At 38.1% G+C, this 24,473-nt stretch overlaps 2 protein-coding genes across 2 annotated transcripts in view; both read left to right on the plus strand.

The window, feature by feature from the left end:
* LOC115363486 (uncharacterized) overlaps positions 1-24,473 on the plus strand; it is a 381,300-nt gene that overhangs the window by 297,851 nt on the left and 58,976 nt on the right. The window lies entirely within an intron of this gene.
* The window catches only part of LOC115363513 (immunoglobulin mu heavy chain-like), a 73,521-nt gene continuing 49,166 nt past the window's right edge, over positions 119-24,473 (plus strand). Inside the window, exons 1-2 of the mRNA XM_030057773.1 lie at positions 119-481; positions 16,686-16,697. Of these exons, the coding sequence (XP_029913633.1) occupies positions 119-481; positions 16,686-16,697 (375 nt within the window). The remainder of the gene's footprint in view (positions 482-16,685; positions 16,698-24,473) is intronic.

Raw genomic sequence — 24,473 nt, forward strand, 5'->3', positions numbered from 1 at the left:
TCAGAAACGTTGAAACTGAGGGAGGAGCTTGCAGTAAACAAATTCTCTCAGAGATTCAGTTCATGTCATATTTATCGGGGTTTCATGGATTTGAGGACATACTGATCACACTGCAGACATGGCTCACAGAAAAGTAATGCTGCTGGTGGTTGCTGTGTTGGTTTCCATGGGTGTTGAGGCTCAGACCATAACAGAGTCTGAACCAGTGGTTAAAAAGCCAGGAGGATCCCACAAACTCACCTGCACTACCTCTGGATTTAGCTTTTCAGGCTCAGTGTGGAGCTGGATCAGACAGGCTCCTGGTAAAGGACTGGAGTGGATCGCCTTGATACACACAGCTAGTTCTCCTATCTACTACTCCCAGTCAGTCCAGGGTCGATTCACCATCTCCAGAGACGACTCCAGCAGTGAGGTGTATCTCCAGATGAACAGTCTGAAGACTGAGGACACAGCCGTGTATTACTGTGCCCGAACAGACACAGTGAAAGACAGTCATAGGAAAGACGTACAAAAACTACATCCTCTATTTACCACCAGTACACTCACACTGGGATTATTCAGCTCCTGGATTATTGTTTTCATCCATGGAGCTGACTGTAGAGAAAATAACAATGATAATGAAATATAGCATCTATTAATGACTTTCCCATACAACAGTGCATTTTCACAAAGTAGCTACTGTTTCTACGACTACGAATTCTTCACTGCCCACTTTTGAAAGTCTGAACACAAACTTGTGTCAAATATTTAATTTCATACAAATGAATAAAGGACATTCACCATATAAAAAGGAATTTTCTTTCAGGAAATATGAATCTGTATGTTTTCAAATTAAGATCAAATCATGTCAAATCATTTCAAGTGAAAAAATCGAGCACAATAAATTTCAGTGAACATGTTGGTGTGATATTAATAAAGATTTAGTAGCATTCGAATTGTATCCTTGACAGGCTTCCATACAACTAGAACTATACAACAGGATATGAGTTGTTACCAGGAACTGATTAAAGAGAAAAAGGTGGAAAACAATGAATCACACACTGACCATTATTGCAGACAAAGACATAATTAGATTAGACGGCTGTAAGACTCCAAACAAAACGACTTGACTTTAGATCCACTGCTGAGTAGATCCTCTTCAGTCGTGTGTTTGATTGTATGCAAAGTGTCCTTCCTGGTTCCTCTGCTATAAAGAGTTGATATGAGGCTGGAAGTTGAAAGAGAAGAGGAAGAGCAGCTCCCACCAGTTCAGCTTCAACACAAACCATGTTGTCTGTAGCTCTGCTGCTGCTGCTGGCTGCTGGATCCTGTGAGTCTCTCTGGATTTGACATCACATTTACAAAACCAGCAGCTCTTCTGGTGCCTTGTAACTGGATAATTTGATTTTAAAAATGTTTGTGTTTTCCACAGGTGTGAAATGTGAAACGCTGACACAGCCAGCGTCTCTGACTGTCCAGCCAGGTCAAACTCTGACCATCACCTGTCAGGTCTCTTATTCTGTTAGCACCTATTGGACAGCTTGGATCAGACAGCCTGCAGGGAAAACACTGGAGTGGATTGCATTGGGTAGAGTGGGTAACAGCCCAGAATACAAAGATTCACTGAAAAACAAGTTCAGTATTTCCTTAGACTCTTCCAGCAAGACAGTGACTCTAACTGGACAGAATGTCCAGCCTGAAGACACTGCTGTGTATTATTGTGCCAGATATCCACAGTGACACAAACCATTGGTAGAGCTGTACAAAAACCCCTCAGTCCCTGAACACTTGGAACATGAAGCCACCAGAGGAGGCAGCCTCACACCACTAACACATTCAAGGCCACTTGCAGGACAGATGTTCTGGAAAGAAAGAAAGAAAGAAAGAAAGAAAGAATGAAAGAAAGAAAACAATAGTTTCATATACTTATTTTGATTCATAAGTCACTCAGTTTTGTTAAATACCTTGGTGATTGTTATTGTTCCATGCTCACAAACGAAAACAGAAAAACCAAATGGTTGACTGGTTGATCAAATTTCTAATGAAATAAATAACCACATTGTTTTCCTCTGAGGTTCCTACCAGTTCACCTGAAACACCAACATTTTTATTGTTTTAACACATTCAAGGCCACTTCTCTGATGAAGAGTCAAATCCATAATGAATGTCAAAATATATTTATTTGGTCATTATTCCCGATCAAAGTCAATCTACAAAAACTGATTGGAGGCTAATTTATTATTTAACTGCAATAAACTGTTTTAACATAGCACAGTATGTAATGGAATGGTATAACATGATAATGCAACTTCTCCCAAGCTCTGAAACAAACTCAGTCTTGTCATTACAGAACCCAGTCCTACCTCAGCTTGGACATTAACATGAAAATCTGTCAATTCTGACCCAGGGTAGGGCTTCTTCCTTGTTGCTGATGTCTAGACTCACTGTTTGTCGGTGAGTCTGTGAGTGTGAATGTAGCTGAATATGTCGACACTGTATGTGTGTGTTTGCACAGCAGGTGTCTCTGTCTGTCGTCTATCTCAGATCTGGAGGCAGTGTTTGTACAGTGAACATTCATTCTCTAATTTTACAAAATAACCGAGACACTGATCCACTGCAGTGCTGTCGTCCCTCCCTGTGAGGAGGAGTCAATGCAAAACTTTGATGTCTCCCATCTCTACTTATGTGACTGCAGAGAGGATGACAGACAACAGTGGCCACACACTTGAACATGATGGGCTATAGGACAGGACTGCTGCTTTTAACTCTCTGCTGGGCAGGTCAACATTTTCACTCACCTGGATTTGACAGCGTCTTCATTCAAATCCGTACTTCATGCATGTGATGCTTTTCTGTTTTGTGTTTCCAGGTGTTGATGGTCAGACTCTGACCCAATCTGAACCAGTGGTTAAAAAGCCTGCAGAGTCCCACACATTGACCTGCACAGCCTCTGGATTCACATTCAGTGGCTACTGGATGAACTGGATCAGACAGGCTCCTGGAAAAGGACTGAAGTGGATTGCAACTATCAAATATCCTCCTGACTACCAGGAAAAAAAAAATATTGTCCAATCACATTTTTTTTTAAATTCCCCAATCTTTGTAAGGTAATTAGAATACTGAAAACAGTTTTTTTGAAAAAAAAGTTTTAATTTTTAAGATATCATGTGTCCATTACAGTGGACATCGGAACACCATATATGTGAAACGGAACCTTGATGGCAACTAGTCCCAAAGAAAATACCAAAAAGTCAACACAAGAATGAGTTTAACATCCACGTAACTGTCCATCATCACTTTTGTTTTGTTTTGTTTTGCTTTGTTGTGCTTTTAAAATATCATGTGTCCACAGTGGACACCGAAGTCTTCACCAAGGAGCAGTTTGAAGTCAAGGAATTTCAGTAGTTTCTTCCCCAGAAACTGGCAGTCACTCTTATACTGAATCCATGAGTTGGTGTTTGCCAGGTCAAAAAAGTGGAAAACTGCACGCACTGTCCATTTCGGAGTGCGAGAGACCATCCTGTAGAAACTCAACATTCGGTCAACCAAGTCCACACCACCCATGTTGGTGTTGTACTCAGCAATTGCCAGTGGCCTTGACACTTGGACAAACTTTTTGTCTTTCTTGGACCATCTTCTGCGTGTGTCCTGAGGTTCAATGCCATAGGCAGAGGATGGAGGATGCTGAGACAGGATGGCCAAAATGGAGGAAATAACTACAAATGTCCACTACGGAGGACATTTTTTAAACACTTAAATACTATGCTAAAATACAGCTAAAATAATTCAGAAAATGTTTTAATGTGTTCTTAAGAGACTTATATAAAATATGCCAACAACATTTCAAGCCAAAATTTGCTCAATAAAAAGTATTATGTACTTATTTTTCCTCTTCCCATAAAATGTGCTTGCACTGATGGATGCCATTTTCCTGAATGAGAAAGTGAAAGGTACCAAAGCCCCATCCCTTCACATTTGGTATCACTGAAAGCCCTAAATGTTCTCTGTAGATAGCAAAAGGAGTAATGCAGTCGTATGCAGTGGGTGGGAGATATTGAGGTTTATAAATGCCCTCCACAGAGGACAAATTTGAACTGCTGGTAGTCAGGAGGATATGATAGTGCTGAGATCTACTACTCCCAGTCAGTCCAAGGCCGGTTCACCATCTCCAGAGACAACAGCAGACAGCAGCTGTATCTCCAGATGAACAGTCTGAAGACTGAAGACTCTGCTGTTTATTATTGTGCTCGAGAGCCACAGTGACCCAGGAGGGAGCAAAGCTGTACAGAAACTGAACAAGTTAAACCAAGTCAAAGAGCTGTTGTCTGCTGTTCAATTTTACAGAAACAACTTGAGTGTACAACATTGTCAAAGCAAAGCACAATCCCTGTAAAAATGTCCCTTTGCCTCTGACAGGACAAAATAAAAACAAAAAAAACATGTCTAAAATTAGACAATCAAAAATTTCAACCATAATTCAATAACTGATAAACAGGACAGATGAAATGACTGAAAACAAAATTTATTGACTGACTGTACTGGAACAGACTCCTCAGAACAGGGACGGTCAGGGTGAAACTGTGACACCCAGGAGCCTTGGACTGGTGGTGGTGGCGAGGTGGAGGAGCGAAGGCCTGAGACAACAAGAGACATATCTTTAAGTTCTCACTAGTGCGGACTAGAAAGACCGAAGTGCATGAACTGATGAAGCTCCTTGGATAAGAGGCAAAATGTCTTCCTAAGACAAATCACTGATTCTTGAGAATTTGGATAAATCATGTCCCACTAAGAAAAATACTATTTCTGCTGGAAATTTACAACATTTTAATGAATAAAAAGAATCAAGGGCATAATCAGGGGGTCCTTTGCACATTTGTAAGGTTCTTTTATAGGTTTATTTTTAATTTGTACTAATTTAATGATTATATGTTGGCCCATGCCCTACAAAACCAGTTGTCCTCAGATAGGAGATAATCATTTCAACTTGATTAAAACAACAAAAAGTAATAATTTCATTGAATAATATCTTTACCACATGAAAAAGTACATCATAATATGTATTAAAAACTACCAACGATGGGTTTTGAACAATATTTACTATTATTTTGTGATTGCTCAAAATGTGTCCCAGATATTCGTCACCACCGTCAGATATTTATTTAAAAAATAATAATAAAAAAACTACAAGGTCAATTCCATTCCTGAGGAGCCCTTTTCAAACCTTCAGCTCTACTGCATGCTTCAAGACCGCTCAGGCTCCTGGAAGTTTTCTATTTTCTCTTAAATCTCTTCATATTTTTGGACACTGCTACTGTCACAACCATAAATTGTCAACACCGTCACTTCTGTATAAAAAATATTAAATTAGATTATGGAATAAATGTATACTTTTTAAGAAGAGGTCTGATGCAGGTAGCAACAGGGCGAAAACAAGGTGGCTAATGTGAACAACTCATGCTTATCATGTGAAAGAGCAGGTTTTTGTCACCACCGTCAGACGTCACCACCGTCAGGTTTTCTGTGACGGTGATGACTGAAGTCTGAAAAATGCTTATAACAGTGCTCAGGATTGTTATTTTTTGTACCAAATAGTTAAATAAAGTTAAATAAAATAAATAAAGAAATACCTATATTATGAAAAAAATGCAAAATGAGGAGGTTGCACCGGTACATTGCTGAACAGCCAAGACCTTGGCCTATAATTATATTCCTTCAGATTTTGTAATTTAACGCACTTTTTTTTTTTTTTTTTTTTTTAAATTAAAACCTGTTTTATCCAAATTCCCAAGAATCAGTGAAATACAAGTCCAGTTGCCTACGATTCAATTTTGCCCAAAGAGAATGATGACCTGGATGAATGAGAATATCCATAGACATATCTTTAAATGTATATTTAGAGAGAGAGAGAAATATTAAATGCAAATAATTACAAAAAATGATTTGAATACATCAAATTTCTTTCAAATATTCCACAAATATTTAGAGAATAAATGTAAATGATCAAATGATAATGAAAAAAAAAAATCACATAACTACCAAAACCAATACAGCACTTTGGTAACTGAAAGCATCACTGGAAAATATAAAAAGGAAACTCTTGCTTCAGTCCCTACCATCTATACCCAATATGGTGGGTTGAAAGTGAGTGATGTTTTGAAGTAGAAATTACACTACAGTTCTTCTTTGAAACATTAGAGGGCAGTCAATGAATTTTCTTTTTCTCTTCTTTTTCATAACAAGAAGTTCAGCTCCAGCTTTCTTCATGAGTCTTTTCATGACCTTGGAGTTTAACGACTGGCTAGACTTTAATACTGAGACTATCCAAATGAAAAGGGGAAAATCTGACATTTTTCTTGTTAAGAATGTACAGGTAGGTCCATAAGTATTTGGACAGTGACACAATATTTATCATTTTGCCCCTGTTCACCACCACAGTGGGTTTGAAATGGAGTAATCAAGAAGTAATTGAAGTGCAGACTTTCAGTCAACCATGAAGGAATTACTGACTTTTTCATACTTTGTCACCCCATTTTCAGAGGCTCAACAGTAATTGGACACTTGACTAAAAAGCAGTTTCATGGCCAGTTGTGGCCTTTTCCCTCATTATTTCATGACAAATTAAAAAAAAAAAAAAGTGTAGTGTTTATTCCAAGTGTTTGCATTTGCATATGCCTACATCTTGAGGAGGTTGGCATGTCATTGTCCAAATCTGCAGTCAAGAGACATTTGTGAGAAAATAAATATAAGAGGGTACACAGCAAGATGCAAACCACTGGTGTCACTCAAGAACAGGAAGGCCAGATTTGACTTTACAGAAAAAAGCATCTAAAAAAAGCCTGTCCAGTTCTGGAACAAGGTTCTTTGAACAGATGAAAGGAAGATTAACTTGTACCAGAAAATTGGTGGTAATTACTAAACAGTTAAAGCTATATTTTTGTTTTGTCCTTTTCAATAAAGCTCAAAGTCTGCAGTTCAATCCCATCTTCATCACTTATTTTCGGTAGTGTACAAGGGTAAAATTATAAATATTGTGTCACTGTCCAAATACTAAAAGCCTAAAAAGGCTGGAATACAGTGAATCACAGACTGAGCAGATTATTGCAGAAAAAGACGGAACAGGTTGATTTAAAACCCCAACAGCAGGCAGAGCTGATTTCCAAGCAACAAAAAGTGTTTTCTCTCTCTCCAGAGATCCCAGCAGTCAGCAGGTGGATTAAAGTGATGTGGCACAGTCACACACATTAGAGGACTGTCACACTTGGGACAAAACTACTACTTCAGTTTAGATCCACTGCTGAGTAGATCCTCTTCAGTCGTATGTTTGATTGTATGCAAAGTGTCCTTCCTGGTTCCTCTGCTATAAAGAGTTGATATAAGGCTGGAAGTTGAAAGAAAAGAGGAAGAGCAGCTCCCACCAGTTCAGCTTCAACACAAACCATGTTGTCTGTAGCTCTGCTGCTGCTGCTGGCTGCTGGATCCTGTGAGTCTCTCTGGATTTGACATCACATTTACAAAACCAGCAGCTCTTCTGGTGCCATGTAACTGGATACTTTGATTTTAAAAATGTTTGTGTTTTCCACAGGTGTGAAATGTTACACGTTGACACAGCCAGCGTCTCTGACTGTCCGGCCAGGTCAAACTCTGACCATCACCTGTCAGGTCTCTTATTCTGTTAGTGACTATCCAACAGCTTGGATAAGACAGCCTGCAGGGAAAACACTGGAGTGGATTACACTGCAAAGAGGTGGTTACAGCCCAGCCTACAAAGATTCACTGAAAAATAAGTTCAGTATTTCCTTAGCCTCTTCCAGCAACACAGTGACTCTAACTGGACAGAATGTGCAGCCTGAAGACACTGCTGTGTATTATTGTGCCAGAGAGCCACAGTGACACAAACCATTGGTAGAGCTGTACAAAAACCCCTCAGTCCCTGAACACTTGGAACATGAAGCCACCAGAGGAGGCAGCCTCACACCACTAACACATTCAAAGCCACTTCCCTGATGAGGAGGAAAAACAACCACTGAATATATATGATGATGATATATCATCATGATATATGATGTTCCAGAAATAAGAAAAAAGAACAAAATGGAAAGAATTTTTTTTTCTTTTTTTAACAAAAATGATAGATATGAGTTTAATCATGAGTCACTGAGTTTTGTGTTTTGTTGTTGTTATTGTTGTTTCCTATATTGTTATGTATTTTGCACTTCAGGCCTTCTGCTGAAAATTGTGAATGAATGAAAAATCACTGAATTAATGATGGAGTGAATGAAGGATTTAATAATAAACAAACAAATTAATGAATAAATAGATTCATCAATTACAACTGATTATAACTTAACATTATTCAGTAAAGTGTGCCCTGTTAATAAAAATGTATATGTACACAAATGGTATGTGATCCATATAATGCAGAGGGACATCCCAATCTGATTTGATTATTTAATTTAAATTAAAAAAAAAAAAAAAAAGTGTAACTTTAAGAAACGTTAAGTCTGGAATTGTTTTGTTCAGTCACTGGCAGTGGGTTTGAAGTGTCACATCATAACCATGTTCATCCTGCATAATATTGGACCTTTACTTGTTGGAGCCTTTACTGTACGTGTTCATACAAAGGAAGTAATTGATGCAATTTTATAGATTTCATCGGTCACAAAAAGCAAATCATATCTACCCATGTATAAAAAGATGGAAATGCACAGAGCCTGTGATTATTCAGAGCCAGATCCACCACTTGTGCTGCAGTGGAGCGTTTTCCACCCACATGATGCACAACTCAAAACAATTAGTTTCTAATCCCCCCTCTCTCACAACATTTTCTCAATTCTTTGGAAATTTAATTCAAGACAAACATCTTGCCAAGATAATTCAGCTCAGTCATTTTAACAAATAATGTCTTCAATTTTAAACGTTAAACTGAGTCTTGTTTTCTGGTTTTCAGTCCCGTGTCTTTCACCATTGTACCATGGAAACCACAGTATATGTGTGCTAAGATTGACTGATACACATGTCTGTGTTATCAGTGTAAATGTGATATTTTGTCATGTGGTCTTTGTCATGTTGAGTGCATCTGACAGCAATAAGACACACAAGGAGTTTCCTAACAGACTAATCAATCAGTCAATCACTCGATCAATTCATCAAACAAACTACACATTCCAGTGCCACCTGATTGCAGAAATACAGCACTGTAAGCAATTCAGTGAACCATATAAAGTTACAAAGACTGCTGTTGACACATTTATGAAATTAATGAACATGTTTCTTTCACTTTTTAATGACTATTGGGAATTAGAAGTCAAATTCAATTCATGACTTAAATATTTGTAATACAGTCCATCCTCCTTTTATGTCATGTGAGTGTTGTGCTGTATGCAAAGCTGACTTCCTTCTAGTCTGCTATAAACAGTTGATATCACACTGTCAGCTGAGGCAGACCAAGAGAAGCTCCCACCAGTTGACCTTCAACACCAAGCATGTTCTCTGTAGCTCTGCTGCTGCTGCTGGCTGCTGGATCCTGTGAGTCTCTTTGAGGGACAAACACACACTCTATCATCACACTGCACCACTTCTTTATTATTATTCCACTGTCAGATACACTGATATGTTGAATATTTTCTCCTCCACAGGTGTGAAATGTGAAACGTTGACACAGCCAGCGTCTCTGACTGTCCGGCCAGGTCAAACTCTGACCATCACCTGTCAGGTCTCTTATTCTGTTACTGGCTATTACACAAATTGGATCAGACAGCCTGCAGGGAAAGCAATGGAGTGGATTGGAATGAAATCAACTAACTATGAATACTACAAAGATTCACTGAAAAACAAGTTCAGTATTTCTGTAGCCTCTTCCAGCAACACAGTGACTCTAACTGGACAGAATGTGCAGCCTGAAGACACTGCTGTGTATTATTGTGCCAGAGATCCACAGTGACACAAACCATTGGTAGAGCTGTACAAAAACCCCTCAGTCCCTGAACACTTGGAACATGAAGCCACCAGAGGAGGCAGCCTCATACCACAAAGTCATTCAAGGCCACTTCCCTGAGTTTAAAAACAAACAAACAAACAAACAAACAAACAAACAAAACACAGGGAAAAAATCCTTGAAGATCTAAATAATCTTTTAATGACTGAAAATAATATATATAGTAGAGTTTTATAAAGCACTGATTTGATTCATAAGTCATTAAATTTAGTTAAATTGTTTTCTACATGTTTATGGCAACACCAAGAGTGACTCTATATCAAAAAACAAAAAGGTATTGCTCTCAAAATTTTTACAGTGATTCCTAAATTTGTTGTCAATCTTTTATGTATCTTTCACGTCACCAACTTTTTTCTTTTTACTTCTTTTTGAATAAAACTCTGCACTTTTCTGGCCTTCTGAGATTCCCACTGAGGAGGCCTCAGACATCACCTATCTCCCATTTACAATGTTGTCCTTTCATCCCTTCCCAGGAGATTGAAACACCAATCACACTTGACCTCATGTGACAACGGTCGACCACACTTAACACCAGGTGACTCCAGCGACTCTTGGTGATGATTGTTAACACCAAAATGTCTTCTGAAATCCTACTATCAAGTCCAGTCAACTTTGTTCTGAACCTTACTTGCGATATTCCCACCAGTTCACCTGAAACACCAGAATTTTTGTCTTTATTGCCACTGCCAGTTTTGAGATAGGGTCAACTCTCTTTTCCCTTTTTATGGCAATTATTTTTTGAAAAAAAAAAAAAAAAAAAAAACAGTTGAAAAAAAATAAAAGGTTAATATATCTTTAATAAAGTACTAACAACAAAAGATATCCTTTCAGACTGAAGTTCTCTGTCTTTATAGTAAAACAACTGCAGTGCTGTCCTCCCTCCCTGTGAGGAGGAGTCAATGCAAAACTTTGATGTTTCCCATCTCTATTTATGTGACTGCAGAGAGGATGACAGACAACAGTGGCCACACACTTTAACATAATGGGCTATAGGACAGGACTGCTACTTTTAACTCTCTGCTGGGCAGGTCAACATTTTCACTCACCTGGATTTGACAGCGTCTTCATTCAAATCCGTACTTCATGCATGTGATGCTTTTCTGTTTTGAGTCAATATCAGTATAGAGTGCCATTGAGACTTCCCAATGTCACACAAAAAAAGATGAGATTTTCCACTGAACTCCATATCCATTGTATAAAGTAGGCCTTAAGCTGTTAGAAATGCATGTTGGTCAAGCTCCTGCACCTTTTAGAAATTGACTGCAAGCATAGCGAATTGCAAAATGTGTCCACCCTGTCATGGGACAATTTCTAAATAGAGTAAATATGTTCTAATCATATATTGATTACAAAATGTACATTTGCAGAAAGGTATTTGGTCCCTCGTTCAGGAATATATTTTAGTTTGTGGAAAACATCTCTCAAAAATACAGAAATTATGGAAAAATATGTTTGTATATGTAAAATCTGTGAAAGTTGTACTTTCTTTTCTGAATAAACTCTATAAATAAAGGTATCTGGTCAAACTTTGAAATAATACTGTTTGGCCCTAATCTCTTCAGAGCAAAATCACACAAAAGGTTTTGATAACTTGTGAAAATAATAATTTATTCACGTAAAACATGAACACGACGGGGTGGACAATGACATGACGGGGTGGACCTTGGCATGACAGGGTGGACAATAGTGAAGTGCCTCATATATATTTAAAGGAAACAATGTTACGGTTTTGTCAACAAATGTTTTTTGTCAAAACATGACTTTTTTCACCTACTGTATTTTGAATTGTGCACAGGTAGGCTACATTTGGAAATGACACTCAACAACAGCAAAAATAAATAAATAAAACCTTCAACTAGACGAAAAAAACAAGATTAATATAAACAAAACAAAAACATGTTGGTCCCTAAATGTAGGCCTATCACAAAAAAAACACTGAAAAACTTATAAACTGTTATAAAACTAGACTTGATGACGGGGTGGACAATGACAGGGTGGACGTTTTTGGCTGAAGTTTGCATTTAATGAGCACATGTTGGGCCATTAGCTAGCAACATGTATCCGTTAGGAAGGTGACTCTGTATACTTTAACAAACATATTTTGAATTTCTGAAAAGCATTTATATAGATTCATTTTTTGCAATGACAGGGTGGACACATTAAGATTGAACACATTCAAGTTCAATCATAAAATGATGAAAATGTCAAAATATAAATGTTGATATGTACTCTCTCTGCAGGAGCTATTCTTCACTCCATTTGTAAAAGACAAAGCAGTGGTAGTGATGTCACTGATTACAGCAGGTGGTTTCTTTTAGTGGCAGTAACCACCTAATGACGGGGTGGACAGCAAATATAGGGACACATGCGAAACGTTTATTATTATTATGAAATTAGACCATAAATGATCCAATTGACTCATTTTATTCAAGTACTTGATGAGAGCAACAAGAGCATGTAAAAGGTTTGTACATTGTATATCATTTATCTACTTATTTCACTCAGTGAAGTTAGTAGAGAGGAGTTTGGGACATGGCAAAATCACATGCATCTAATCATAGAACATTTTTTTTAAATATGAAAAACACCCTTTTAAAGATGTATCCCTGTACCAATGTGTGTTTAAATGTTTGGCCATTTATAATAAACCCTCAGAGTTTTGTTATTTTGCAAATTTTTCATGAAAAGTGAGTGATTTCTGCCCGGGACACCAAATGGTACCCTATAATGATATTGACTCTTTTGTGTTGCCAGGTGTTGATGGTCAGACTCTGACACAATCTGAACCAGTGGATAAAAAGCCTGCAGAGTCCCACAGACTGACCTGCACAGCCTCTGGATTCACATTCAGTAACTACTGGATGGGCTGGGTCAGACAGGCTCCTGGAAAAGGACTGGAGTGGATTGCAACTATCAATAATGGTGGTGGCAGCAGCACCTACTACTCCCAGTCAGTCCAAGGCCAGTTCACCATCTCCAGAGACAACAGCAGACAGCAGCTGTATCTCCAGATGAACAGTCTGAAGACTGAAGACTCTGCTGTTTATTATTGTGCTCGAGAGCCACAGTGACTGGAGTTGGTGGAGCAGCTGTACAAAATCCTCCAGTCCTCATCCTCACTGCTCTGTTAGAGTAGAAGTACGGCTGGGCTTTAAATTAATGTTTCCTGAAACAGAAAGAGAGAGGGGGGTGAGATTTGAACACATTATATTTTTCTCATGATAAAGCATCATAAACACAATGAAATATCAACAACATTAATGATGAAGACATTTGAAAGATCAAATCATGATGATGAATTCTACACCAAAACCGGCACAACACTGTGGTTGCTGAAAACATCACCCAATCTGTAAATAAAGGAAAGCACCTGCTCCACAACATTCAAACAGAACTATCTTTAAAATGTCACACAAATATAGCATCCATTCATGACATTCCCATACAACAATGCATAACAAGGATAGTCATTTTCACAAAGTAGTTGCTGTCCTGATTCTGCACTGCCCACTTCTGAAAGTCTGACAACTAACTTAATGTCAAACCTATGTCTTTATATAGATGAAAAAAATGAAATTAACAATTTCAAAAATATCTGAAATTATTTTTCGTGGAAATCTGCATGCTTTACAAACATGATCACATTTGATATATGAAAACACCCTCAATAATGAAATACTGAGATTATCATTTCAGAGAACATGTTTAGTCTGAATAAACAATTTAGCCTAATGGAACTGTCTACTTCACAAGCCTCAGTAAAACTATAAACATACAACAGTCTAAGTATTCTTATTGGAACAGGAAACTGATTAGGTAAAAAGGGTGCAGTACAGTGAATCACACACTGAGCAGATTATTGCAGAAAAAGATGTAACAGGTTGATTTAAAACCCCAAGAGCAGGCAGAGCTGATTTCCAGGCAACAAAAAGTGTTTTCTCTCTCTCCAGAGATCACAGCAGTCAGCAGGAGGATTAAAGTGATGTGGCACAGTCACACACATTAGAGGACTGTCACACTTGGGACAAAACTACTGCCTCAGTTTAGATCCACTGCTGAGTAGATCCTCTTCAGTCGTATGTTTGATTGTATGCAAAGTGTCCTTCCTGGTTCCTCTGCTATAAAGAGTTGATATGAGGCTGGAAGTTAAAAGAAAAGAGGAAGAGCAGCTCCCACCAGTTCAGCTTCAACACAAACCATGTTGTCTGTAGCTCTGCTGCTGCTGCTGGCTGCTGGATCCTGTGAGTCTCTCTGGATTTGACATCACATTTACAAAACCAGCAGCTCTTCTGGTGCCATGTAACTGGATACTTTGATTTAAAAAAAATGTTTGTGTTTTCCACAGGTGTGAAATGTGTCACGTTGACACAGCCAGCGTCTCTGACTGTCCAGCCAGGTCAGACTCTGACCATCACCTGTCAGGTCTCTTATTCTGTTAGTACCTCTGCCACAGCTTGGATCAGACAGCCTGCAGGGAAAGTAATGGAGTGGATTGGATGGGTTGTTGGAAGCAGCACAGCTTACAAAGATTCACTGAAAAACAAGTTCAGTATGTCCTCAGACTCTTCCAGCAACACAGTGACTCTAACTGGACGGAATCTGCAGCCTGAAGACACTGCTGTGTATTATTGTGCCAGAGATCCACAGTGACACAAACCATTGGTAGAGCTGTACAAAAACCCCTCAGTCCCTGAACACTTGGAACATGAAGCCACCAGAGGAGGCAGCCTCAGTCCACAGATTGATTTAACACCATGTGGTTCCCTGGTAGCTTCAAAAATGAATCCATGTACCATTCAGGAGAAGTCCTTTTCACAGTGGGCCAGGTTTGAGTCCAGCCAGGGAGTTTTACTATTAGCAGCTGCATATATGTGGAACAATTATGTGCTTCTTTCCTTCAAAACATAAGTCAATCAGTCTGATTTCCATTATAATGTCAAAGTGACAAGAATGTTTAGTGTGACCACAGACACATCCAGTCCAACACAGACACTTAGAGGACAGAGTGTGTGGACTGAAGATGCAGCTGTGTGTTTGTGTGAGCAAGAGACTCTGTCCCCTGGAGACACAGAGCTACAAACAAGTGGCTCACGTGGAGAAAGAAGATCAGACCAACATGCAGCCACACATCATATTCATGTGTTAATTAACAGACATAGTTTGGCAATGATGTAAAGCAACAATTATTGATCATGAATACTGTAAATCTGTGTTAGTCAATGTATTTGAAGAAAGTGATGATGTTTTAGTTTGTCATTGTGAGGAAATTTTCAGTGAAGGCTGCAGACTGTGTATTAAATTAGTGAGCTCAGTGGTTTGACTTCACTGAACAACTGCACAAAAATCATGTTGTTTTTTTTTTCATCTCATGCGTCAATTCATCGTTAGTGAATCACTATACTAGAAAGCCCCAGAAAACAAAATTCATTATGAAATTTCATTTTTGTCTAAATTACAAGTATTCCTATTGTGAGAATTTGATAAGAAATTGCACATACATTGTAAATGTATGTCATTGTGAGGTTATTTATTTCTATGCTGTTGATTCAAATATAATTAAATGATCACACTTTTTCTCCTCAACATGCAAATGAGTGTGTGAGTCTGAGCACATAAGGAGGAGAAATGTGTGTGTGTCAGTCAGAGGACAGAAGAGCTGACATCAGATCAGCTTCAACATAAACCATGTTCTCTGTAGCTGTGATACTGCTGCTGGCAGCTGGATCCTGTGAGTAGCTTTCAGTGGATTCCCACTAATAAACCCATCATAAAGGCTGCAGAGTGACATGAATGATGTGGATCATCCTGATGTTTGTCTCCACAGGTGTGTACAGTATTGATCTGATCCAGCCAGACTCAGTGGTTGTGCAGCCTGGACAGTCTTTGTCCATCACCTGTCAGCCCTCTGGCTATGCCGTGACTAATGACAACTATGCAACAGGTTGGGTCAGACACTGTAAAGGAAAACCAATGGACTGGATTTTCCATCAGTGGGGTGGAGGCAGCTTTCCTCAAAATAATGCTCTGAAGAACAAATTCAGCTACAGCAGAGACACTTCTGCTGGAACGGTGACTATGAAAGGGCAGAATCTGCAGCCTGAGGACACAGCTGTGTATTATTGTGTTCGCTATCCCACAGAGATACAAACCACCAGCAGACCTGCACAAAAACCCTGCACATGTTATCACTTGGTATGAGATGAGCAATAACGTTTTTTTGAATCATAATTTGACCACAAAGTTACATTATTTTCAGAATCAGAATAGCCTTTTTTTCATTGTATATGAACATATGTTCAACAAAAGTGGTAGTGATGCATTTCTGTGATGCATTTCTTTTTTTTTTTTATAAATATCTTTACTGAGTTTTTTCATTTGTCAATACAGTCAAAAAACAAACAGACATAGAAAAAACTTCCCATCCCTTCCCTATATTGTACATATCTTCTCAAGTTGTCACAGTTACCAACAATCCATCATAGTCACAAGTCAGAATATCCAAAAAACAAAACTAGAACAAAAACAAACACATACAAAGCTAAATTCATTCATTGTCCCTCTATTATTTGTATGTTATTGATAAGTTTACCCCATATCCTGTTAAACTTTGCTGGTTGCCCTTCAATGCTATACATGTTTTTTTTTTTTTTTTTTTTTTTTTATTTCTGGATGCAATGTGATAGTAATTCTCTCCACCATTGTATAATCGGAGGTGAATGGTTGGATTTCCAGTTGATTAATTTTTTCGCTGCTGTCATCATTAATAGTATTAATTTCTTTTCATCATTGTTGACATTTTTCAGTATTTCTACATCTCCTAATAATGATATGCGTGGATGTGGAGTAAATTCTTTCTGTGATATATCTAACATATATTTATAAATGGATTATTTATTAAACTAAGGGCTTTCAAATTCATGGACCTAGTGGACTACAAAATAGCATTGATAATGTTCAAGGCATATAACAGTCTGTTACCTTGTAAAATATTGAGCATGTTTAAAAAAAAAAGGGAATGTAGATACGAGCTCCGAGGGAAACATATGATTGAGAAAATAAAATCCAGGACCAAAATAAAAGATCAATGTATTTCTGTGAAGGGTGTGGATTTATGGAATGGTCTAGATGACAAATTGAAGATGTGCCAGTCAGTCCCCGAATTTAAACGCTTGTTCAAAAATAAGGTATATGAAAAATATGAGAAAAGTATTTGATGATTCTGATACCATTCTGAAGTTATATTTGGGATCTTTTGTGTAAAATGCTATTATATTTTGTTTAAGGTTTTGATTAATTTTGATCTGATCAAGCTGATCTGGTAAGAAGGGTAGGCGAAAATAAGCGCTAGCTTCAGCCTATGCCTTTTCGGTTGTGGTTATTTTCAGTTGTGTATTTATTTGTTTATATATTTATTAATTTCTTCTGGTAAACAGTGTAAATTTAAATGACATGACCGAAATATTTTTTTTTTCATTCATTCATTTCATTCATAAATGTTATTCCAAAAAGAACTAAGGTATATACTGTACCTCCAAAACATGTGAATGAGATCACTATTATCTACATTACATCTTGGGCATTTAGAAGATGCATTGGGGTTGAACTTATGGAATCTGTGCAGGGCATAATATACACGATGAAATACATTAAATTGCATAAGTCTATGTTTGGTATTGACCAGGGTTTTTTGTGCTTTTCCAGTAGTTCTTCCCACTCTTCCAGCGTATAATTATATCCAACGTCTTTCCCACTTTCCCACATGTTTATGGTGAGCAGAGTTATGATTTCTTCCACTCTTCATAGCATTATATAACTTTGAGATTAACCCTTTTTGTGACTTTGTATTCAAAATAACTTTTTCAATTGGAGTTTCTGATATAGCAGGATAGTTCTTGATAATGTTTGCTTTGACCCAGCTCCTTATCTGCAGAAATTTCAAAAAATGTCCACCCCTGCCAATTGATATAGATCTTTCACGGAAATAAAGTCCACAAATATATTATTATTACAAAGATCACCTATTTTATTAATTCCTTTTTCTTTCCATCTGGCAGTGATACCATCTAGTAGATCATCTGGGACTAGGGGATTATTCCATGGAGGAGTGTATTTGAATAAGATGTTGCGTAATCCCAATATTTTATGGCTTTCCTTCCAACACTCAAATGTATGACACACAATCTGGTTTTTGGTAAATTTATGTAAGTTTTTTAGTGAGCCTTTAAATGGGATTGAGCTCAAAGAGATCAACCATCTGTTGTTCTATGGTTATCAAGGTTGGATTTATGGTATCCCTCTGAAGCCAGAACCATACTGCCCGTAGTTGCGACGCCAGGTAATATATTTTAAAAATTGGTACGTTTAAGCCTCCTTTGGATATTGGAGCTCGTAATGTTGCTACCTTTACTTTAACATTTTTTGCAGGCCCATATGAATTCAGAAATCGTTTTATTTATTTCTGTGAACATTATGGCAAGACATTGTATTGGGATTGACTGGAACAAATACATGAACTTCTGTATAACACTCATTTTAATGATATTTACCCTACCAATGAATGATAGCCTATCGATAAATTTACCCAGCTCTGTAACTCATGCTTAACCTTCTCCTGTAGTAGTGAATAATTTGCTTGATATATTTTGCTTAAATTATTTGTTATAAAAATATTTCAAAACTTTTGGTTGGCATTTGAATTGCGAAAGAAATTGGTGATTTTTAAAATGTGTGTGAGCATTTAGCAGCATCACATCTGTTTTTTTTGTAATTAAGTTTATATCCTTGATCCAAAGTATGTAAAGATAATTCAGCCAGGCTTGGTTTCCAATTCATGGTGTAAATACAAAGCAAATTGCTTGAAGACTGAGTGAATAAAATTTTTTTCTTTCTTATTTTTTAAGACAACATGCTTTAAATCAGGGCTACGCAACTTGCAGCCCGGTGGCTGCATGTGGCCCACATGTCATTTTTATGCGGCCCACCACTGTCAGACAGGGTGTCCACAAAGTCTCTTTACAATTAAAAAAAAAATCTATTACAAAAGGAATTGATGAGATATGTTAATCAGATTTGTTCAATATACTCAGTGGTTATCAAAGTTTTTAATCACTTTGCATTTGTGTATTTCAGCAAAAGATCACCGATGCCATTGCCACCATTGATGAGGCTCTGGCATGAAAACATTGTAAGAAATCGAGTACCGTCTTTATGTGCTTTGTGCAACTAATGGTGCCCATGTAGAAGTGTATTAAATGAGGCAAAAAAAAAAAAAAAAAAAAAAAAAAAACTTGAATATCTACTCCTCATTTTGTAATAATTTAATTGTCTATCCATTTGCTTTTGTAATAAATGTGTAAAATTGTAAAAAGACTTTATGCACACCCTGTATAGAAAACATTATTCATATATATATTTAAATATTATTTTTCTAACTAATTGTTACTTATTAATTATTACTTATTGCTTTCAGTCTGTGGACACTTCATTTCTATCACTAACCACAAGGGGGAGATAATGCATAGGCTATTGAGCTGATGTCATGAACCTGTTTTGACCTACTGAGCAGAAGTGGGCGTGCCTCACCTTGCACAGCTGATGTACACTGCGACCGGTGTGGGCTTGTACATATGCTATGTCCACCGTGCATTGCGTACCCGTTGTACTACAAAGTGTAAGTCGGGCTTTAGTGGTTGATGTTACAATTCCAAACCAAAAAGAAAGATAGAAGTATCACATATCACTGTTCACATTTTGTGAATGAAGCCTTTTAATTTATAATGTTTCAAGGGAGTGTGATGTGGACCAATTTCAGTATTAACCTCTGAGCAAGCTGCCCATTCTGTTCACATTTTGGGAATAAAGTCTAATTTTTTGTGACTTGATCATTTCATCATTAATCATTGCATAAGAATATTTTATTCAGTAAGGTTTGGCCTTGAATGGAAATGTAGCAGTTTTCGGTATATTTCATAAATTTTAGATCAGTCATGTAGCCAGTGAAAAATTATTGTTTAAATGTCCAAAATAGGACAGACATTTTTAGCTTGTGGCCCTTGGACACAGCTGAATTTTGCTGCATGGCCCCTGAGCCATCTTAAGCTGAATAACCTTGCTTTAAATACATGTGATCCAACAGCCCATCCTCCTTTTATGTGATGTGAGTGTTGTGCTGTATGCAAAGCTGACTTCCTTCTAGTCTGCTATAAACACTTGATATCACACTGTCAGCTGAGGCAGACCAAGAGAAGCTCCCACCAGTTGACCTTCAACACCAAGCATGTTCTCTGTAGCTCTGCTGCTGCTGCTGGCTGCTGGATCCTGTGAGTCTCTTTGAGGGACAAACACACACTCTATCATCACACTGCACCACTTCTTTATTATTATTCCACTGTCAGATACACTGATATGTTGAATATTTTCTCCTCCACAGGTGTGAAATGTGAAACGTTGACACAGCCAGCGTCTCTGACTGTCCGGCCAGGTCAAACTCTGACCATCACCTGTCAAGTCTCTTATTCTCTTAGCACCTATTACACAGGGTGGATCAGACAGCCTGCAGGGAAAGGACTGGAGTGGATTGGGAGCAAATATACTAGCTATGAATTCTACAAAGATTCACTGAAAAACAAGTTCAGTATTTCCTTAGCCTCTTCCAGCAAGACAGTGACTCTAACTGGACAGAATGTGCAGCCTGAAGACACTGCTGTGTATTTTTGTGCCAGAGACCCACAGTGACACAAACCATTGGTAGAGCTGTACAAAAACCCCTCAGTCCCTGAACATTTGGAACATGAAGCCACCAGAGGAGGCAGCCTTACACCACTAACACATTCAAGACATCTTCCCTTAAGAAAAGGCAAAATGTTTCAAATTCAAAATATATTTATTTGGTCATTATTCCCAATCAAAGTTGATTTAAGAAAAAAATTGATGGGTTAAATTATTTAAATGTAATAAACCATTGTACTGTAGCGCAGTATGTAATGGAATGATATATTTGCATGATATGATAACACATCATTGTGTTGTATGATTAGTTGCTGAAAAATTACAACTTTTCTTATCCTCTGACAGATGTTTGTGATGATGGGATATATAAATTAAAAAAAAAAAAAAAAAAAAAAAAAAAAAAAAACTTGAATTGTATTCATCGTGGGGCTCTACAATAATCCAAATTTTATCCAGATTACATCCAATCTTTAGAGTCCATTTGTACAACAAACATCCATTCTTAAATTGTCCACTAGTCCACTGCAGTGCTGTCGTCCCTCACTGTGAGGAGGAGTCAATGCAAAACTTTCATGTCTCCCATCTCTACTTATGTGACTGCAGAGAGGATGACAGACAACAGTGGCCACACACTTGAACATGATGGGCTATAGGACAGGACTGCTGCTTTTAACTCTCTGCTGGGCAGGTCAACATTTTCACTCACCTGGATTTGACAGCGTCTTCATTCCAATCCGTACTTCATGCATGTGATGCTTTTCTGTTTTGTGTTGCCAGGTGTTGATGGTCAGACTCTGACCCAATCTGAACCAGTGGTTAAAAAGCCTGCAGAGTCCCACACATTGACCTGCACAGCCTCTGGATTCACATTCAGTGACTACTACATGGTCTGGGTCAGACAGGCTCCTGGAAAAAGACTGGAGTGGATCGCTGGTATCACCAGCAGTGGCAGCAGCACCTACTACTCCCAGTCAGTCCGTGGCCGGTTCACCATCTCCAGAGACAACAGCAGACAGCAACTGTATCTCCAGATGAACAGTCTGAAGACTGAAGACTCTGCTGTTTATTATTGTGCTCGACAGCCACAGTGACTGGAGTTGCTGGAGCAGCTGTACAAAATCCTCCAGTCCTCATCCTCACTGCTCTGTCAGAGTAGAAGTACGACTGGGCTTTAAATGAATGTTTGCTGAAACAGAAAGAGAGAGGAGGGTAGGGGTGGGATTTGAACACATTATGTTTCTCTCATGATAAAGCATCATAAACACATTGAAAAAATGTATGATGAAGACATCTAAATGATCAAATCATGATGATGATTTCTTCACCAAAACCATGCTGAAGACATCAAACAAACTGGAAATAAAGTAAGAAAAAAACCTGCCCCACAACATTCAACCACAACTAATTCAGCTCCTGGATTATTGTTTTCATCCATGGTGCTGACTGTAGAGAAAATAACAAAGATAATAAAATATAGCATCCATTCATGGCATTCCTGTAAAACAATGCATAATAATGCTGGTCATTATCACAAAGTAGTTCCTGTCCTGATTCTGCACTGCCCACTTCTGGAAGTCTGACAACAAACTTAATGTCAAGCCTATGTCTTTATGTGAATGAAAAAAAAGAAATTAACAATTTCAAAAATATCTGAAATATCTGAGAATACCTGAATCTTATTTTGTGAGTAATGGAATGCTGAGATCTTCATTCCAGAGAGCATGTTCTGAATAAATGTTTAGCCTTATGGAATCGTGTCCTTATGCCTCAGTAAAACTTTAACTATACAACAGTATATGTATTGTTACCAGAACAGCAGCAGCCCCAGACCCAATATTAATTTAACACCATGTGGTTCCCTGGTGGCTTCAAAAATGAATTTATGTTTCATTCAGGAGAAGTCCTTTTCACAGTGGGCCAGGTTTGAGTCCAGCCAGGGCGTTTTACTATTATCAACTACATATATCTGGAACAATTAAGTGCTTCTTTCTTTAAAAACACAAGCCACTCAGTATGTGGATAGTCTATCAGCAGTCAGTTGATCTATCCACACTGTAACAGATCAGCTGCAGAGAAACCAGCAGTGGATCTGAGGGATATGAATCAGACGTAATGTTCCTTTATTTCCTGGCTCACATCTAACTTTGAATCCCTGATTCTCTACTGAGTGTTCATGTTTCGTTCAGGTTTGATTTCTGTTGCCCTCCTACTCAGCGTCTGTTTTGACTGACTTTGAGTGACCTGTGAGCTCAGTACATTAGTCCCTCCCTCCTAAATTCCTCATGCAAATCCAGAGTGTCAGAGTGTGTACTTGTGTCCTCCTGCTGACTTGTTGTCTTGTTGTTTTGGGTGGAGCAGCTGAGTTCACAACTTCAGCCTCAGGATGATGGACAAACTCTCTCTTCTGCTCACAGCTCTCTGTCTGCCATGTGAGTTGTCATGTTTCATGCTGCTATTCTGACATAATGACAAATATACTGATTGTTATGTTTTACTACTTCTGACTCTCTCTCTCTCTCTCCCTGTGTTTTTCTCCTTGTTCTCTGTCAGGCTTGAATGGCAAGGCTATGGAGTCCATTCCCTCCAGTCCGGTGCTGAAAAAGCCTGGGGAAACTCTCAGTCTTTCCTGCAGGGGAACTGGCTTCACTTTCAGCAGCTATGGCATCAACTGGATAAGACAACCTGCAGGAAAAGGACTGGAATGGATAGGGCTTATTTATTATGATGCAAGCCAAACAAAGTATGCCAGCAGTGTGCAAGGACGTATTGAAATCACCAGAGATAACAGCAACAACATGGTGTATATGAGACTGTCCAACTTAAAGCCAGAGGACTCTGCAGTGTATTTCTGTGCAAAGAGCCACAGTGATGTGAATGAGCAGAGGAGCTGAACAAAAACCTGAATGAATTTATTTTTACAAAGATCACCAGGGGGCGGCAGCAGATCAGACGCACACACACAAAAAAAAGAGAACAAAGAGAGTCATTTACAGTTGTGTTTTTTGTCATCATTTTTAATGTTTTTTCTTGCCAACATGCATGTTTCTACAGCATTGAAATGGTTAATAATATTTCCAACAAAATCACTGAGAGCCAGTTTGAACCTAAATGGACATGTATTGATGAGATGACTATGATTACTCTTGTAGCCCAATGAGGTTCAGAAAATGGTCATTGAACAAAATTATCCAGTTTCATTAATGTAGTGCTAAATCATCTAGCATCTCAGGACACTTTTCATATAGAGCAGGTCGACACCATACTCTTCATTATATTAATTCTCATAATATTCACTCAATGAGCAATCCTACCTGCCCACTCTGGACTTGTGGGCTCATGGCTGGTGCTTGGTGCTGGATCTTGCTTCTGACTCTGAGGGGCTACAAGACAAAGTTTCCCAGTTATGTGGCCTTGCATCATACTATTATTTACAGTTTTTCTTCGATTGCTAAAACACAAAAAGCAAAAATTAGGCACAATTTTCACAACCTTTACTTCTGTCCCCAATCGCTTGACTCAATTTGTTACTACTTCAGATTTCCTTATCATATTAGAACTCTGACTTTCCTTTTTTACACTCTGATGTCAATTTCACATCACCTTGTTGTCAAAACACAACACACAATTTTTCAGGTTTGCACACACTTCTCACATAAAATCTCAAAGCATCAATCAACAACACACAAATATTCAAATCTCTAAACTTTTGGGTCTGGCGAGCAATTTGCAATCAAGGACTGCAGCATAAAAGGAGGCTTGACCCTCTGCTTTG

The sequence above is a fragment of the Myripristis murdjan genome, chromosome 8, assembly GCF_902150065.1.
Source record: "Myripristis murdjan chromosome 8, fMyrMur1.1, whole genome shotgun sequence".
Lineage (NCBI taxonomy): Eukaryota > Metazoa > Chordata > Actinopteri > Holocentriformes > Holocentridae > Myripristis > Myripristis murdjan.